Source organism: Falco naumanni, chromosome 12, assembly GCF_017639655.2.
Source record: "Falco naumanni isolate bFalNau1 chromosome 12, bFalNau1.pat, whole genome shotgun sequence".
Taxonomy (NCBI): domain Eukaryota; kingdom Metazoa; phylum Chordata; class Aves; order Falconiformes; family Falconidae; genus Falco; species Falco naumanni.
The window spans coordinates 22,784,096-22,797,697 of NC_054065.1; the positions used below are offsets into that span (position 1 = coordinate 22,784,096).

The 13,602-nt window shown below is 43.0% G+C and overlaps 1 protein-coding gene across 9 annotated transcripts in view; it reads left to right on the forward strand.

Moving 5' to 3' along the window:
- Nucleotides 1–11,743, forward strand: part of RPS6KC1 (ribosomal protein S6 kinase C1) — a 91,212-nt gene extending 79,469 nt beyond the window's left edge. For 5 of the 9 annotated variants that reach the window (XM_040611552.1, XM_040611554.1, XM_040611556.1 and 2 more), the window contains 3 exons: nt 5,098–5,180; nt 5,886–5,981; nt 9,101–11,743. In XM_040611552.1, coding sequence (XP_040467486.1) covers nt 5,098–5,180; nt 5,886–5,981; nt 9,101–9,211 — 290 coding nt within the window. In that variant the 3' untranslated portion in view covers nt 9,212–11,743. Of the gene's footprint in view, nt 1–5,097; nt 5,181–5,885; nt 5,982–8,016; nt 8,808–9,100 lie in introns of those variants that run through there. The other 4 variants (XR_005830330.1, XR_005830331.1, XM_040611555.1 and 1 more) reach the window with 4 other exon arrangements.
- The last annotated feature ends 1,859 nt before the right edge of the window (nt 11,744–13,602 follow it).

Below are 13,602 nucleotides of genomic sequence, written 5' to 3' on the forward strand. Positions count from 1 at the left end.
ATGTTGGACAAGTCCATTTCCTCCTGAACCGTTTCAGACACCTGATGGTAGTTCAGGAGGGTCTCCTTGTTTTCTTATCTGTGCAGAAATGATACTTGAAGGTATGCTGTTCCTGCTTGAAACACGGTGGCAGGGAAAGGGCTTCCTCAGCTTTTGAAATTCTTACCAGTCACCAGGAGTGAAATGGTTCCCTTAATTCCAGGAAAACCCCCTGAATGCAAAGTCCTTTGTGACTCTTAGGTGTTTGGAGAAGCAGCACTTCCACCTGGAGTCTATTTTCTTGTGAGCTGACTTCAGATGCACTTTTTTGGATGTTACAGTTTATCCTACAAAGTTTTTCATGGAGTTTTTAGTTTTGATGGTTTGCAAGCCATCTGGCCTGAGCTGCATAGTCCACCTTTAAGCCTGGTTTCTTCTGTGTTGACTAGTGTTCGTGTGTGCTGGTCAGAAGGCCTTATTGTCAGCCCTGGAGGAAACTATTTGGGAGAAAATGTTTGAGATGTGGTAGTAAAAGTCTTTGAAATCCTTCAGCATGAGGGGTATATTTCAGGTTAAGGTGCTGTAGAAAGAATGAGAAAATCAGCGTTGGTGTTACAGTTAATAACTTGACTGAGGATGTGTGTTCGAGAGAGGTGAGGTTCTGCTTTTTTACTTTAGAAATAGCACTTTTGTTTAAAATACAGCATGTTCTTAGCTACGTATCCCATATCAGGAAGTGTAAGGTATTGCTGTGTATAATGCAAATATTGAGATAAGTACGGAATCCATAAAGAAATGGCCTTTCAATTGAGACCAACTGCTCTGGAAGGAAAGGACAGCGCTGGGTAGTGAAGGTGTTTATCTGTAGCTTCTGTCTCTATCTGAACCTGGTAGCATTCTACTGATCTCTCCTTCCCTTCGGTTACCCCAACGGCTGCTCTTGAAATAGCTTCCGTGCAGGAATTTAGCACTCCTGTTGACATGTACTACTTGGTGCTAGGTGTTGTATGGGCACGCATCCGGAAGGGAGAAAAAATAAAGCGCTCTCCCTTGTTGCAGTAAAGTTGGAAGAACTACTGATGCTTTTTTTCATCCTACTTATTTCTCAGATTTAAAAGGATTTTGTATTTGAGAATGATAGAAATATTTTTTCTGCAAATTTTGTACTGCTAGTCCTAGAAACACCAACACTGTGCACACGTGTGCGCACATTTATGTTTGTACAAATGTGGCTGAGGTCTTTCATTTCAAGGTTCATGAAGTAAAGAATTGGCACAAGTATCCCCATGTTGTTCACTTAAGCTTATGGGTCGCTACCATTTATTGTCTGTATTACTTTGCTGATGGATGGAGATGAAAATGTTTTCTTAGTGAAGGCAGATATTGTAGTTCAGATTGATTGCAATATTAAAGCTTAAAGAAAACACCATATGCCCTGTATGGTATATTACATTAGCTAGCTACTCTGTATCACTTGAAAGCACTTCTTAATCTATAGTTTCTAAATTCTCCCATAATGTGTAGTCAAGATAAAATGCAGTAATATTGATGTGATATCCTGAACCTTTGTGCTGGTTTGGGCTGGGATAGAGTTGATTTTCTTCCCAGTAGCTGGTATGGGGCTGTGTTTTCGGATCTGTGCTGAAAACAGCGCTGGTAACCCAGGGGTGTTCCCGTTACTGCTGAGCAGCGCCTACCCAGAGCCAAGGGCTTTTCTGCCTCTCACACCGCCCCCGCAGCGAGGGGGCTGGGGGGGCATCGCTGGGACAGCTGCCCCCCGTGACCAAGGGGATGTCCCATTCCATATGGCATCATGATCAGCATGTAAAGCCGGGAAAAGCAGAAGGAAGGGGGGGACGTTTGAAGTGATGGTGTTTGTCTTCCCGAGTAACTGTTACACGTGATGGAGCCCGGCTTCCCTGGGGATGGCTGAACACCCGCCTGCCCATGGGAAGCGGTGAATGAATTCCATGTTTTGCTTTGCTTGTGTGTGTGGCTTTTGCCTTACCTATTAAAGTCTCTTTATCTCAACCCACAAGTTTTCTCACTTCTACCCTTCCAATTCTCTCCCCCATCCTGCTATGAGGGGAGTGAGCGAGCAGCTGTGTGGTGCTCAGTTGCCAGCTGGGGTTAAACCATGACAACTTATTATGATCAGCATATTGCACCAGAAGTAATGTGACCTGTTTGAAGTAAGGGAATGTAAACAACACATGTTTATGTGTAGTATTCACAGTGATTTTTCTCTCTCTCTCTTTTTTTTTTTTTTTTTTTTTTTTTTAAGGGAAACATTTATTTTAAGCTGAAGTAAGGAAGCTTTGGGACCTACGGATGGCAGCAGGAAAGCAGACATTGAGTAACAGGAGAAAAGTTGGGCAAAATTTAGTTTTTGTAAAAAAAAAAAGGATATTCAGATGTTCCCCTCAGCTGAGTTTTCCATTTTCTGTTCTGTGTTCGTTCAGATGACCTGCCATGCAGTTTCTGCTGTGTGCATAGGAACCCAGCCAGAGCCCTTCAGCCCAGGGAGAAATCTGTGTTACTTGACTGTTCTTAATTTATCCCGCTTGTGTTAATTTGGTCACGGTCACAAGTGGATGGAAGAGTTCAGTGCTGCTCTCTTAAAACATCTGCAATGACATTTGTTTTGACTTGGCATATATTGAAAGTGTTCTTACAGTTGAAATTATGAGCTTGGATTTTGAAGAAGTGGACTCTAGTTTATTTTTTAACTCTTACTCTGTCCGTTTTCTTCATCAGTGGAGTAACTGAGGTTGTATCGACTTCCTGTAATGAACAGTGTGTGTGATTCTGTAAAAGGCGGCAGTGTAGTAACTTCGATGCTTTAGAGAACTGGATCAGCATCTTTGATTTCCAATATAAAAGGAAATAATACCAAAACTCAGATATTTTTTTTTAATGTTTCTTTTCCTTGTGCTCAGAATGATGGTTTTTTCACCTTTAGAATATTTTTTTATGTTGGGCTGTAACTCAAGAGGCCCATCTCCACTGAATGTCTTTGTGGAAGAATGGATTATCTCCTTTTGTGGTATTAATCTAAAATTTAAGATGTGTCAGGGTGGGGCAGTTAATGGTAGCATAGGAACTGAGAATGTAGTATTCAATTAACTCTTGGCTTTACTGTCCTTATTCTGGAATAAGTGTGGAATTTAAACGTAAAAATCTTCACTTGTTTGGAGGAAAGCTCTCTTAGTCTGGAATACCTACAGGATTAAAGCCACATGGGAAATAAAACTCTGTTCTAAAGAAGCCTCAAATATTTGGTTTTAGATTTTACTTTCCATTAATGTTATCTTGGTTTTGAATGTACATTTTTGGAATATACAGCACTAGGAAATCACAATCAGGCTGGAAGGACATTTCCATTCAGTAGGCTTTAGTATGAGATGCTATAAAAACCTTTTGCCAGCTGGTTCATGTGGAAAGGCCTGAGTTTGTTTTTTTTTCTTTTTCTCTTTTAAAGGACAGTTACCTACAAGGTCTGCCTTTCTGAAGGAATGTAAAATTAAATTACAAGAATTGATCTTGATTTTTTTTTAACCCAAATTCTTATTCATTTACCCAAATTTACCATAATCTCAGCTTCATCTGGATGCTTGCCTGGGATCTTAAATATTTTAAAAATGCATGTAATTAATCTGATAGAGTTTCTCTTGTGGCTGCCATTATATCTTTATAAAACTTTCTCAGTGCTGGTAGAAGTATTAATCTGTAAAGAATGGAATAAATTCTAACGTGTGGCACCCTTATAGTGATGTATTAGGCATTCAGGCACCATTAACACTAATAAACTTTTCAATGTGAGGGATGTCCTACCTAAAGAAACAATATCTGAGCCATCCTTCCTCATTGCTCTTGCAACAGCAACCTCAGCCTAGTGCTATAAGGTGCTGAGCATCTTCCAGTTTGTGTGGCAGCTGCCCAAGGGGGCAGCCCTCTGCACATCCCCGTGCTCAGCGTGTGTGTGCAGCTCTGCATCTGGGGAGGTCTGAGGCTACCGCCTTCCTTTCCCTGACCCTGGCGTGTGACTCATCTGTAGTTCTCCTTGGCCACGCTCATGCTAAGCTCCATAAAATGATGAGCAAGATTTTTTGAACATGCCACAATGCTTTTCACAGCAACGACTATGTGACTATATGCTAATTGTTGTCCTCTGCTGGGAAGCTGGTGTGGCTTTTGCCACCAAAGCTATTTTAGTGCAGCTTCTGCATTTTTTTGACAGTCAAAATGAAGATTTCATCTTCATTGCAATCTGTTTTTCTGCCTGTTTTAGAGCAGACAGTGTGATGTGTTTGTATTTAGTAATTTTTGTAGTTTCACGCCTGAGTCAGTGAAGGCCAAGCTTTTTACATGCATCATGCTATTGAATAAGTGATGTGTACGGCAAGGGACTGCGTAACTCCCATCTCACCTGTCCGCTGGCTCTTGTTCACAGACGGCAGTAAGGGAGTGTAGGGTGCTGGCTGGACGCTAGGGAAAACAACTTTTCAGACCTAGGTACAATTTGGGCTGAGCTGTAGCAATACGCAGTTGCTGGCCGTGGTTAGGCGATGTGAAGTAGATTTAGCATCTCTCTCTGGTTCTCAACAGACAAGGGAGGCTATTGCGAAAAGCCTCCCATGGTGATTCCAGCAAAGGGTGTGGGTTAGCCATGAGATGAATCCTGCCCTCTTAAGACAAAATTAAGGCATGCAGTAGGCTATTATAACCTCCCTTGTGCTGCTTTTAGGGATGCTTCAGGCCACTCTGGTCAGTCCAGCTCTTCTGACCAGGGTAGATTCTCTAAATATGTTTTAATTTACTGTCTGTCACTGTCCAGTTTTAGTCCAGTAGAGAATAATCCTAAATGTAAAGCCTAAGTCTTGAAAATGCCTAGGTATGCACAGAAAAGGCGAATTATGCATGAAATCTATAGTGTTGCTGTGTTTGAACAATGCGGTCTGTAGGTGGCTAAAGGGCTAACTAAATTGCAGGCATAATGAAAGCTCTGTGGTATTTAGTATATGTTCTGTCAGCATTAAACAGTCACCTTGTAAATATATGTTAATTCTGAAGGTGTAACTGACCTTTTTAATATTAATTGAAATGTCTCATGTTTAGAGGTTGGCGCTATCCTAGAAGAGACAGAAGCCTGTGACTGGTGGAGCTTGGGTGCCATTCTTTTTGAACTCCTCACTGGGAAGGTAGGGCTGGGGGCAAGTTACTTGATAAAACTGACCTCTTGGCCAGTAATTTCTCCCAAGTGATGTGTCCAGTTGTGATTTCCTTACTTGTCTTTCTCAGATGTGCTTTGCTGACGTGAGCATCTTCAATTTGCTTGGTCTGCATGACACCAGAGAAACAAAATATGCTTCAGCAGAACAACTTTATAAAGCTGCATCAAGCTCAGGACTGTAAAAATAACCAAACCCCATGCTACCGTCTTAACCACAGTGAAATCAAAATTCTCTAACATTGCATCTGTACATTTGCCAAATTTTTGCCTTAATAGTTTCAGTATTATTTCCTGGGACAGTGTAGAAGCTGTACGTTGCTGTTGCACATTAATTTGGTATTTTGAGATCAAATTGGTGATTAGTTGACAGTTTTGCATGAAGAAAGCAAAGTCTACCAAATTCCCAGATTCTTCAAATTTGAGCAGTAGAGCACAAGCACAAAGACATAAATACTTTAAAACCATATATCCAGAGGGACATCAGTGCCAGTAGACGTTCCTCCCAGAATCTGTACTTCATACTAGGAATCACTGGAATTTTAGCTCTGTGTGTGTTATTTTTCATGTGTGCTAGGAGATAATCCAACACTACACTTTGTCAATTCCTAAATGTATCTGCCTGCTTTGATTTTTCTTTCTTTCTTTCTTTTTTTTTTTTTTTTTTATTCTCCAGTCTCTGCTTGAGTGCCATCCATCAGGAATAAACACTCACACTTCTTTGAGTATACCAGACCATGTATCAAAGGAGGCCAGATCACTGATTCAGCAGGTAATTGAGGGGAAAATTTGTTTTCTATATGTGCATGTATAGACAGAACTGATACTTACGACCTAAGTTCTGGTAAAGTAAATGTAAAACCAGAAAGCTGCTGATAGGAAAGCGGGTGGGTCTTTTGTCAGCACTGATGAATTTTGCCCAGCTGTCTTGTTGCATCTGGAAACTTTGACTTCTGCTGCCAGGTGTCTCTGTAGAAAACTGGAGTGTCTGCCATTTCTTCAAAGAGCAGGTTTGGTCAATGCTGAGTACTTTGGAAACACCTGCTGGTGAGGGATGAACATTTTAGGAATTCTGCCCTAAATGATCATGGAAACATTTGTAATTAATTGAATTAAACTAAAAAATGTTGATGCCAATTCAGCCAGAGAGAAACCTGTAACACACTGATTAGAAGTTATGACCTTACTGTGGTTGAAAATCTGTAGCTGTCCTCCAGGAAACCTTCTGGATGCCATTTGTTAAGAAAAGTACTTTAAACTGTGAATACAAGGACTTTGGTAATAAGAAGATATGGTTGGACAAAAGGCAGAGTAGGAAACCTTAAAATATAGACAACCTTCCAGCCTGAGACACCATTTTCAAATTAGTGGGAATAGTATTGACTGCTGGTTTTAGTTTACTCTTAGCTTTAGGTAGTCATGACTACTGAGAGAATAAACTTGTAGTACAGGGTCTTGAATTTCAGGTAATGCTGTCCTCCTTCTAGTTAATTTTGACACAACTGAGAAAGTGGAACCTGGATCCGACCTATGCCACTTGAGTAAACAAGTGATATATGTGAACTGTGGTGTTCATCTTTGAGCAGCATATTTCTAGTGAATGCATAAATAATGACATCACTTAGATGTAGATTTGAACAGAGTAGAAAAAACAGTTCTTGAAGAAAATGAAGGAAAGAGATTTTGAAAATTCAGTGAGTCAAAAGACCTAGTGACAGATTGATTTCTGTGCCGTTACTGTGAAACAATTAATGGAAATGGAACTAGATGCTTGGACCTCCTATTTTGACTAGGTGACATCAAATCACTGAAAGTGGAAGCACATGTCTGTGTATTTCTGGCAGAGGTAGAAAGGAAAGTGACTAAAGAAAAAGCCCGTTTTTGTATAATCTGGATTTATGTTGTTAAGACGGTAGCAAATTGTTACCCTCACCCGCAGGTACTGCAGGACTCAAATGGCTAAGGGAAAGCAAAACCACACACTTGATGAAGGGAATTCCTTCCATTAAGATCAGAAGTGAAGACAAATGAAGTGGCCCAGTCCACTTCTCCCTGCCAATGTGGGTTGTTCTTCACTGCAGACTAATGTATTGTCTTATTTTCAAATATGCCAAAGTGTGGCTCTTTTGGCATTTGCAGTTTAAGTGGCAAATATATCTCTGCCACTCGCAGATATATTACAAGGCCACATCTGTTCAGAGAACAGTCACTCCCGTGCCTGTTAGGTTAGGCCTTCTAGTGTAGGGTGGTGGCTTATCTGGTGGAGGTTCGGCTATATGAAGTAGTAAATCACATTTTTGTTGTGTGACTATCCAAGGAAGCTGCCATTCATTGTTGAGGAAGCCTTGTCAGGAAAAGGAAGAAAGCTCTCTTGGCATGGATAGCAATTTGTCATTGTGACTTTCCTTCCCCCCACTGCCAAGGGTAAACAGGTCAAAGCATCACAGAATAACTCTCTGGGATCAGTGTTCAGCTATACAGAAAACTCTGTCAGACATTGTCTCCTGCTGTGGCTTCCAGTGCAGGTGACTTCATTTAGCCAGCTTCTAAGAAAACAGAGATCTGTTTATTTCTGGTGAAAGATGAAGTTGTTATTTTTATGTTAGTTTGGTATTTTGCATCCAGTATTTTTTTCAGGCACCTCCAGGCTTTACTACCAACAAAATATGCAACATGACTTTTCAACAGGTATCTGTTGCAGTTTGTGTTGCATCTGCTTTCTGAGAGTAAAGTTCTTCTGGAAGTAAAAACTGCAGAAAATAAGTGTCCGTTCTTACCTTCTCCGTGCTGTTGCTGTTGTATTTCAGCACAAGGCAGAGAGACCCTGGCTGCATTGGTTTCTGCTGGCTTGTGGAAGGTATCAAAGCAGCACTATTCACTGTCACCAAGCTACCTTTACTATGTGACATTATGACTGCAAATCGCAGAGCCATCTCAAAATGTGTAAATGCCTATGTTTATGGATGTGGACTCACTTAGATGTTGAGTGCATTAAGATGTGAATACACATTGTTCCAAGTGACAACGGGGAGAAGTTACCCTATTAGCTGTTGCAGAAAAAGCAAGCAAGAAATCATGCCTTTGTACTGGCTCTAATTGAATAGAGTATAAACAGTTCTCTAAAACCGCAAAATATTTTTATGTGTCTTTATTAGTCTCTTTGGAGTATTACCTTTGCATTCCCTTTTATATGTATTGGTATCTTTAAACAGATGTAAATATTGTGATTTCCTTTTCACATTAATTCAGCATGTGATGTACAACTGAAAAGTAAACGAGGTGCTGAATTTTAGGAAATTTCCATGAAGGCATTATGCTGTTTTCTTTCTTTCACTGGGGTTTTGATTTTTCAGTTTTAGTCCATTTGTAGGACTCTTTAAAACTTTATTTTTATTTTTTAGGAAATAGAGAACTGGCTGTAACATCCTGGTATTTTAGGACCAACTCACAATTTGTGAAATGGAAAGTTACAGACCCCAATGTAGCTGTAACGCAGTGGTGTGAGCAAAGGTTAACACGAAGTAAACGAAGTGTCCAGAGTTCTACTGAAGCAGGCTCTCGCTGCTGTGTGTCTCTCTCTCTCTTTTTTTTTTTTTTTTCTAAAATGAGGTTACACTTGAAATGAAGTCCCAGTGTGCAGTGCTTCAGGGAATTGCATGCTGTGATCAGTAGTCTCTGAAGACTGTAACACTGAGACTCAAGGAAAGGAGAGTCTTCTTCCATTTACTGGATTTTAGGAATTTCAAGTATGCTTTCGCACTCTTGAAAGTAATTCATAGAGGAGCAAAACGGTAGGATGTCCCTTACCTTAGACCTTTCTGGAACTTTTAAGCAGTTGTTTTTGTTCTTACTCACTGAATCATATATATATATATTTCTTTTTATATCAAGCTTTTGCAGTTTAATCCTGCGGAGCGTCTTGGTGCTGGCGTTGCTGGTGTTGAAGACATCAAATCTCATCCATTTTTTGCCCTTATAGAATGGGCAGATCTGCTGAGATGAGAGATGCGTGCCCTCTGAACAAACTCAGGTCAAGTGGACAAGTTTCTCTGGCACAGAAGCACCCCGACTTGCTTCCTTTGGATGTCTCAAACCATTTGGATGTGATGACTAACGAACGGTGGAGCAATCAGGCCAAAAGTGAACACTTTTAACAGGAATCACTGGTTGTACAAGGTGCTAGCTTATTTTTATGGCAACTGGTTGCTAGGTGTGTGTAAGTCTTTTCACCAAAGGGTGGTTTGTGATGAAACTCCTGGGCAGCATGTTCAGCACTGCCAGCTTGTCCAGTAAGTAGAAACAGGAATGTGCTCCTGGTGCTTTGTCTGATGGTGGAATTGTCTATAGTCTGTGCCAGTTGGAAGTATATTTTGTAGTGTCAATAGACCATTTCCCTGTGCGAAGTGCAGCTTGGGGGGTGGGGTGGGTGGGTGGGGAGCCGGGGGAGGAAGGAGCAAATAATTTATTAATGGTATATGCTGAATAAAACACTAAAATGCTTTGTGCAAAAGTTGACACGTTAAAAATATGTCCATTAAAAATTAAGAAAGCTGTTGCATAATACTGTGGAATGTGTCTTGAAAATGGCATATCACTTCCCACTGTGGAAAGAGCATATAAAAGGCAAATAATGCTGTCAGTTGTTGTACTTTGTTGGCTGGCAATGTCTATTTAAAACTCTAGGCTCCGTTGTATTTGATGAGCTACATGTTAAAATCACTACAGAAAGGGAAATCTTCTTTTCCTCAGCTGGATAAACACTGCTTTAGCACTAATAAGGAGCAAGAAAACATAATACTAAATAAATGTATAGATTAAAAAAGGAAAAACTCTTCTTTCATCACTGCAGCCACCACTTTATCACTTAATGAACTTTACTTCCTCTAAGTGTCCTATTTTTAGCTGCTACTTCAGGAAAAAACCTTTCTGCTTGTGTTCTTCTGCTTGAGGAAGCTTCTGAACTCTCCTTTTGTTTGTTAATAGTCTTAATAAATCAAAGAAAGCCTTCGCCCACTCTGCTGCTTGAACAGGAAGAAGCCTGGGATTCGCTCATGCCAAATGACTAAGTGACATCTCTGAGCAAACCCTAGTGGGTAAGACTTGGGTGTGAGCCAATTCGCTGACCTGTTTGTTTGTTAGGAAGGTCTGGAGAATGGGAGAAGAATATGAGACATGCAGAGTATTTTGCTGTGCACTGCTGTTGCTGCTGAGCAGCCATGCTCGTATGGGTTCCTGACGTACAAACGCGGTACGCTGAGATGCTTGTACATACTATGAATCTATGGGTTTTTTCCTAAATGTTCTTTTTGCTTTCACTTTTTTTTTTTTTTTTCTTCTTCTTTTTCTTCTCCTCCCCAGCTTTATCCGGAGGACAAAGGGCAAATTCCTTTGGGAAAGTGAGGTGACAGAAATGATTATTGAATTTACAACTAAAAAAAAAAAAAAAAGTATCCCTCCATTTGTATTTTAGCAGTGTATTTTATGGGCACTCCCAAAAGTGCATCTGTACAGTCTCCATCTGTTAGACACCAGGTCGGTGTATTCAAATAAAGTGGAAAAGGAAAATGCTTCACTTAAACAAAGGAAATCTGGAAACTTTTTTTTCCTTTTTAATTTATTCCACTCCCCTCTTCCCTTTCTTGTGATCACCAGGCCATCAGAGGGGCTGTAACAACACTGCAGGTTGTAACCAGGTCACTAGTATCACTGCCTACGGAGTGCTGTCCAAGATTACATCACTCTCAGAAATTGTGTTTCAACCTACCACCCTGTGGCTTCATAACAGGAACTCCCTCAGGTGAGCCACAGGAACAACTTCCTGCGCCGAGCGGGTCGGAAATCTCTAATGCGGAGACCGAGCTGATCCAGAGCTTCCTTCCAGCACTGCCCTGGCTGTGACTCTGGAGAGGGCTCGTTGCTCAAGGGAAGCCTCCCTTCCCTCGCCACCTGACTCCATCCCTGGGGCTCCCTAGCCTGGCCACCAGATAATGTCGTTGCTCATGTTGATCCTCTTGTCCCATTGCATTTGCCTGGTGATAACTGTAGGAAAAATATTTTCCATGTTACTTTAAAATGCTCATTTCTTTAGGTTGTGCCCATGTGCCAGTTGCAAGTAAAGGCAGGATAAGATAGCACAGGAGCACAGGCTGGTTTCTGCGAGCAGCAGCAGGAAAACACTGTTCTAGCAGAAACCAGATGACCAGTCACTCTCACTGCAAGGCATTTGGTGTAGTTAATGACACAGAAGTATTTCTTTTTCAAGTATGTTAATAGATGGAGACTAGAAGGAATAAAGCACTTGGCAAGACAGCTTGCCCAAAATGAGCCTTTGAGATGCTACGGGTTTTCATAACCTTGCCACTGACTTAGATAATGTTTTTGCTAAAGGAAGCACAGTCTGGAGCTAATTGCACAAAGAAATCCTGCTTCTATCTTTTTTCCCCCCCCTTCCTCCCCCCCCCCGCCCTTTAACATGTATTATATTGTATTGGTGTTTACATGTATTCCTTTAATAAACAAAACCTTTAAGCCTAATTCAGACCTTGGGTTTCTGAACTTTACATTTGGTTCTTGAAGACAATCCTTCCTACCTAATCAATGCTTTTTGTCCGTGGCTTTTATGACTTGAAATGTTCTAGATGTGTGCTCTTTGGTGGCTCTTACGAAGCCCTGTGGTGCGCACCTCTATTTTGCTAATTGTTAAGTAGTGCAAAGTCCGTTCCAACTTCCTTCTGTTACGCCTAACGGCTGATAGCAAAACAAACCAGTGCCATTTTGTTCACAGGAATTAGTGAGTCTATGTAAAACACAGTGAAATAAACCTATAGATTTCCATGTTCTCCTGTGGGTGGTTGGGTAAGGCAGGTAACGCGCTTAGGGCATCTTAGAGTGGTAATTCATTGCACCCTGATGAACTGCTCTGTAATGTTCTTTCTGTCTTACTAAGAAAAGCTGGGGAGACAAAATGTTTGAAGACTGGCACTGGGTAGAATTGCTGTGAGGTGAGCCAGGGCCCCTGCCCAGACCTACGGAAGAAATCGCATCTCATGAAAAACAAGGGCTGTAACTTTGTTAGCTTTTAATGGATGTATCCACAGCTGCTGTGCTTGTAGTGCAGCTCCTACACCTCCTGAGAGAATCACCTCTCAGACAGCAGTCACTGTCGCACTGACTCTCCGCGCACCTTTGGGATGCTGAGTTGGCAGGGTTACCTGCGCCGCAACATCCACCCCGCTCCGCTCTCCAGTGCTAAACCTGTTCCTTGGTGTGTCCCCGCAGCGAAGGGCACTGGGATGAAGGCGGCTGGGGAGGTCAGCCTTCTCTAAATGAAGCACTCAGCATAACAAGGTACAGGGAAGTGCGAAGTAAACTGCTACAGGATTATTTTTTTTTCCCCGAGTGTGGTGTCATTTGTTTTCTCAAGGACACTGCATAGGAAGCTGGAGAAAGAGAAACTTCCTCTCTGGTGAGATTTATGGTAGGGATTTTAGCGATAGAATGAAAAAGTAGATTTGTTGATTTCTTTGGGTCTGTGCTTTCTGCATGGGCTTTGCTGTGAGCTGCAATCTGTGGTGCCCAGCCCCCCATGCGGCATGAGGGGGCCTTTCCCCCGGCGGCAGCATGTGCTGGTGAGCCTGCCCGCAGCCCACTCGGCCCCGGCTGGGTGTCGATGGCCTCTGCCAGGCTGGAGAGCATCTCTCAGCGGCCCTCGGCTCGCGTGCAGCTTTTCAGCCACAGCCCCGCAGCTCTGACGCCCCAGAGGCTGGTGGGCACCGTTTCTCTGCCTGTCTGCGGCAGCGGCCTGTTGAGCGCTGCCCCTTCCCTGGCCTCAGCGGCTCGTTACCCCCGGACGGCCTGTCTTGGGGGTGCAGCCGGAGATGCCGCTGGGGGCCCTTTGTCCGACCAGTGCCTTTTGCTTCCCTCTGCCCTGCTCCAGCCTGGCAGCCTCCTGTGCAGCGCCGTGGGCCAGGCCCCCCGCGGGCGCCCGCTCTGCAGTGGTACGTGGCACCGTGTCCGTTATCACTCACGTTTAGCGTGTACCCAGCAGCAAGCGGCAGGCTGGGGTGCAGCGAGGAGCAGAGCGGGCCTGAAGCTTTGCCCACCCGAGTGCCTGAGGCCTCTCCCTGCAGCCTCCCCCCGAGGGCTGGGCACCCTGAGGGTGTCGCACCTTGGCGCTGCAGGAGGACAAGGGCACAGGGCTGGGGTGCAGCTCCTGCTTACACAAATGCATGTGGGGCGACATGCGAGGAGACGAGATGGGGGAAGAAGGACTTGGCCGAGCAGTGGGGGATGCTGCCAGCAGCAGCGGGGTGGGGGCTGTGCATAAGGGGCTCAGGAAGCCCCCAGGACAGGGTGCCTTGTGCTGCTCCAGCCGCAGTTTGGGAAGGGGTGGC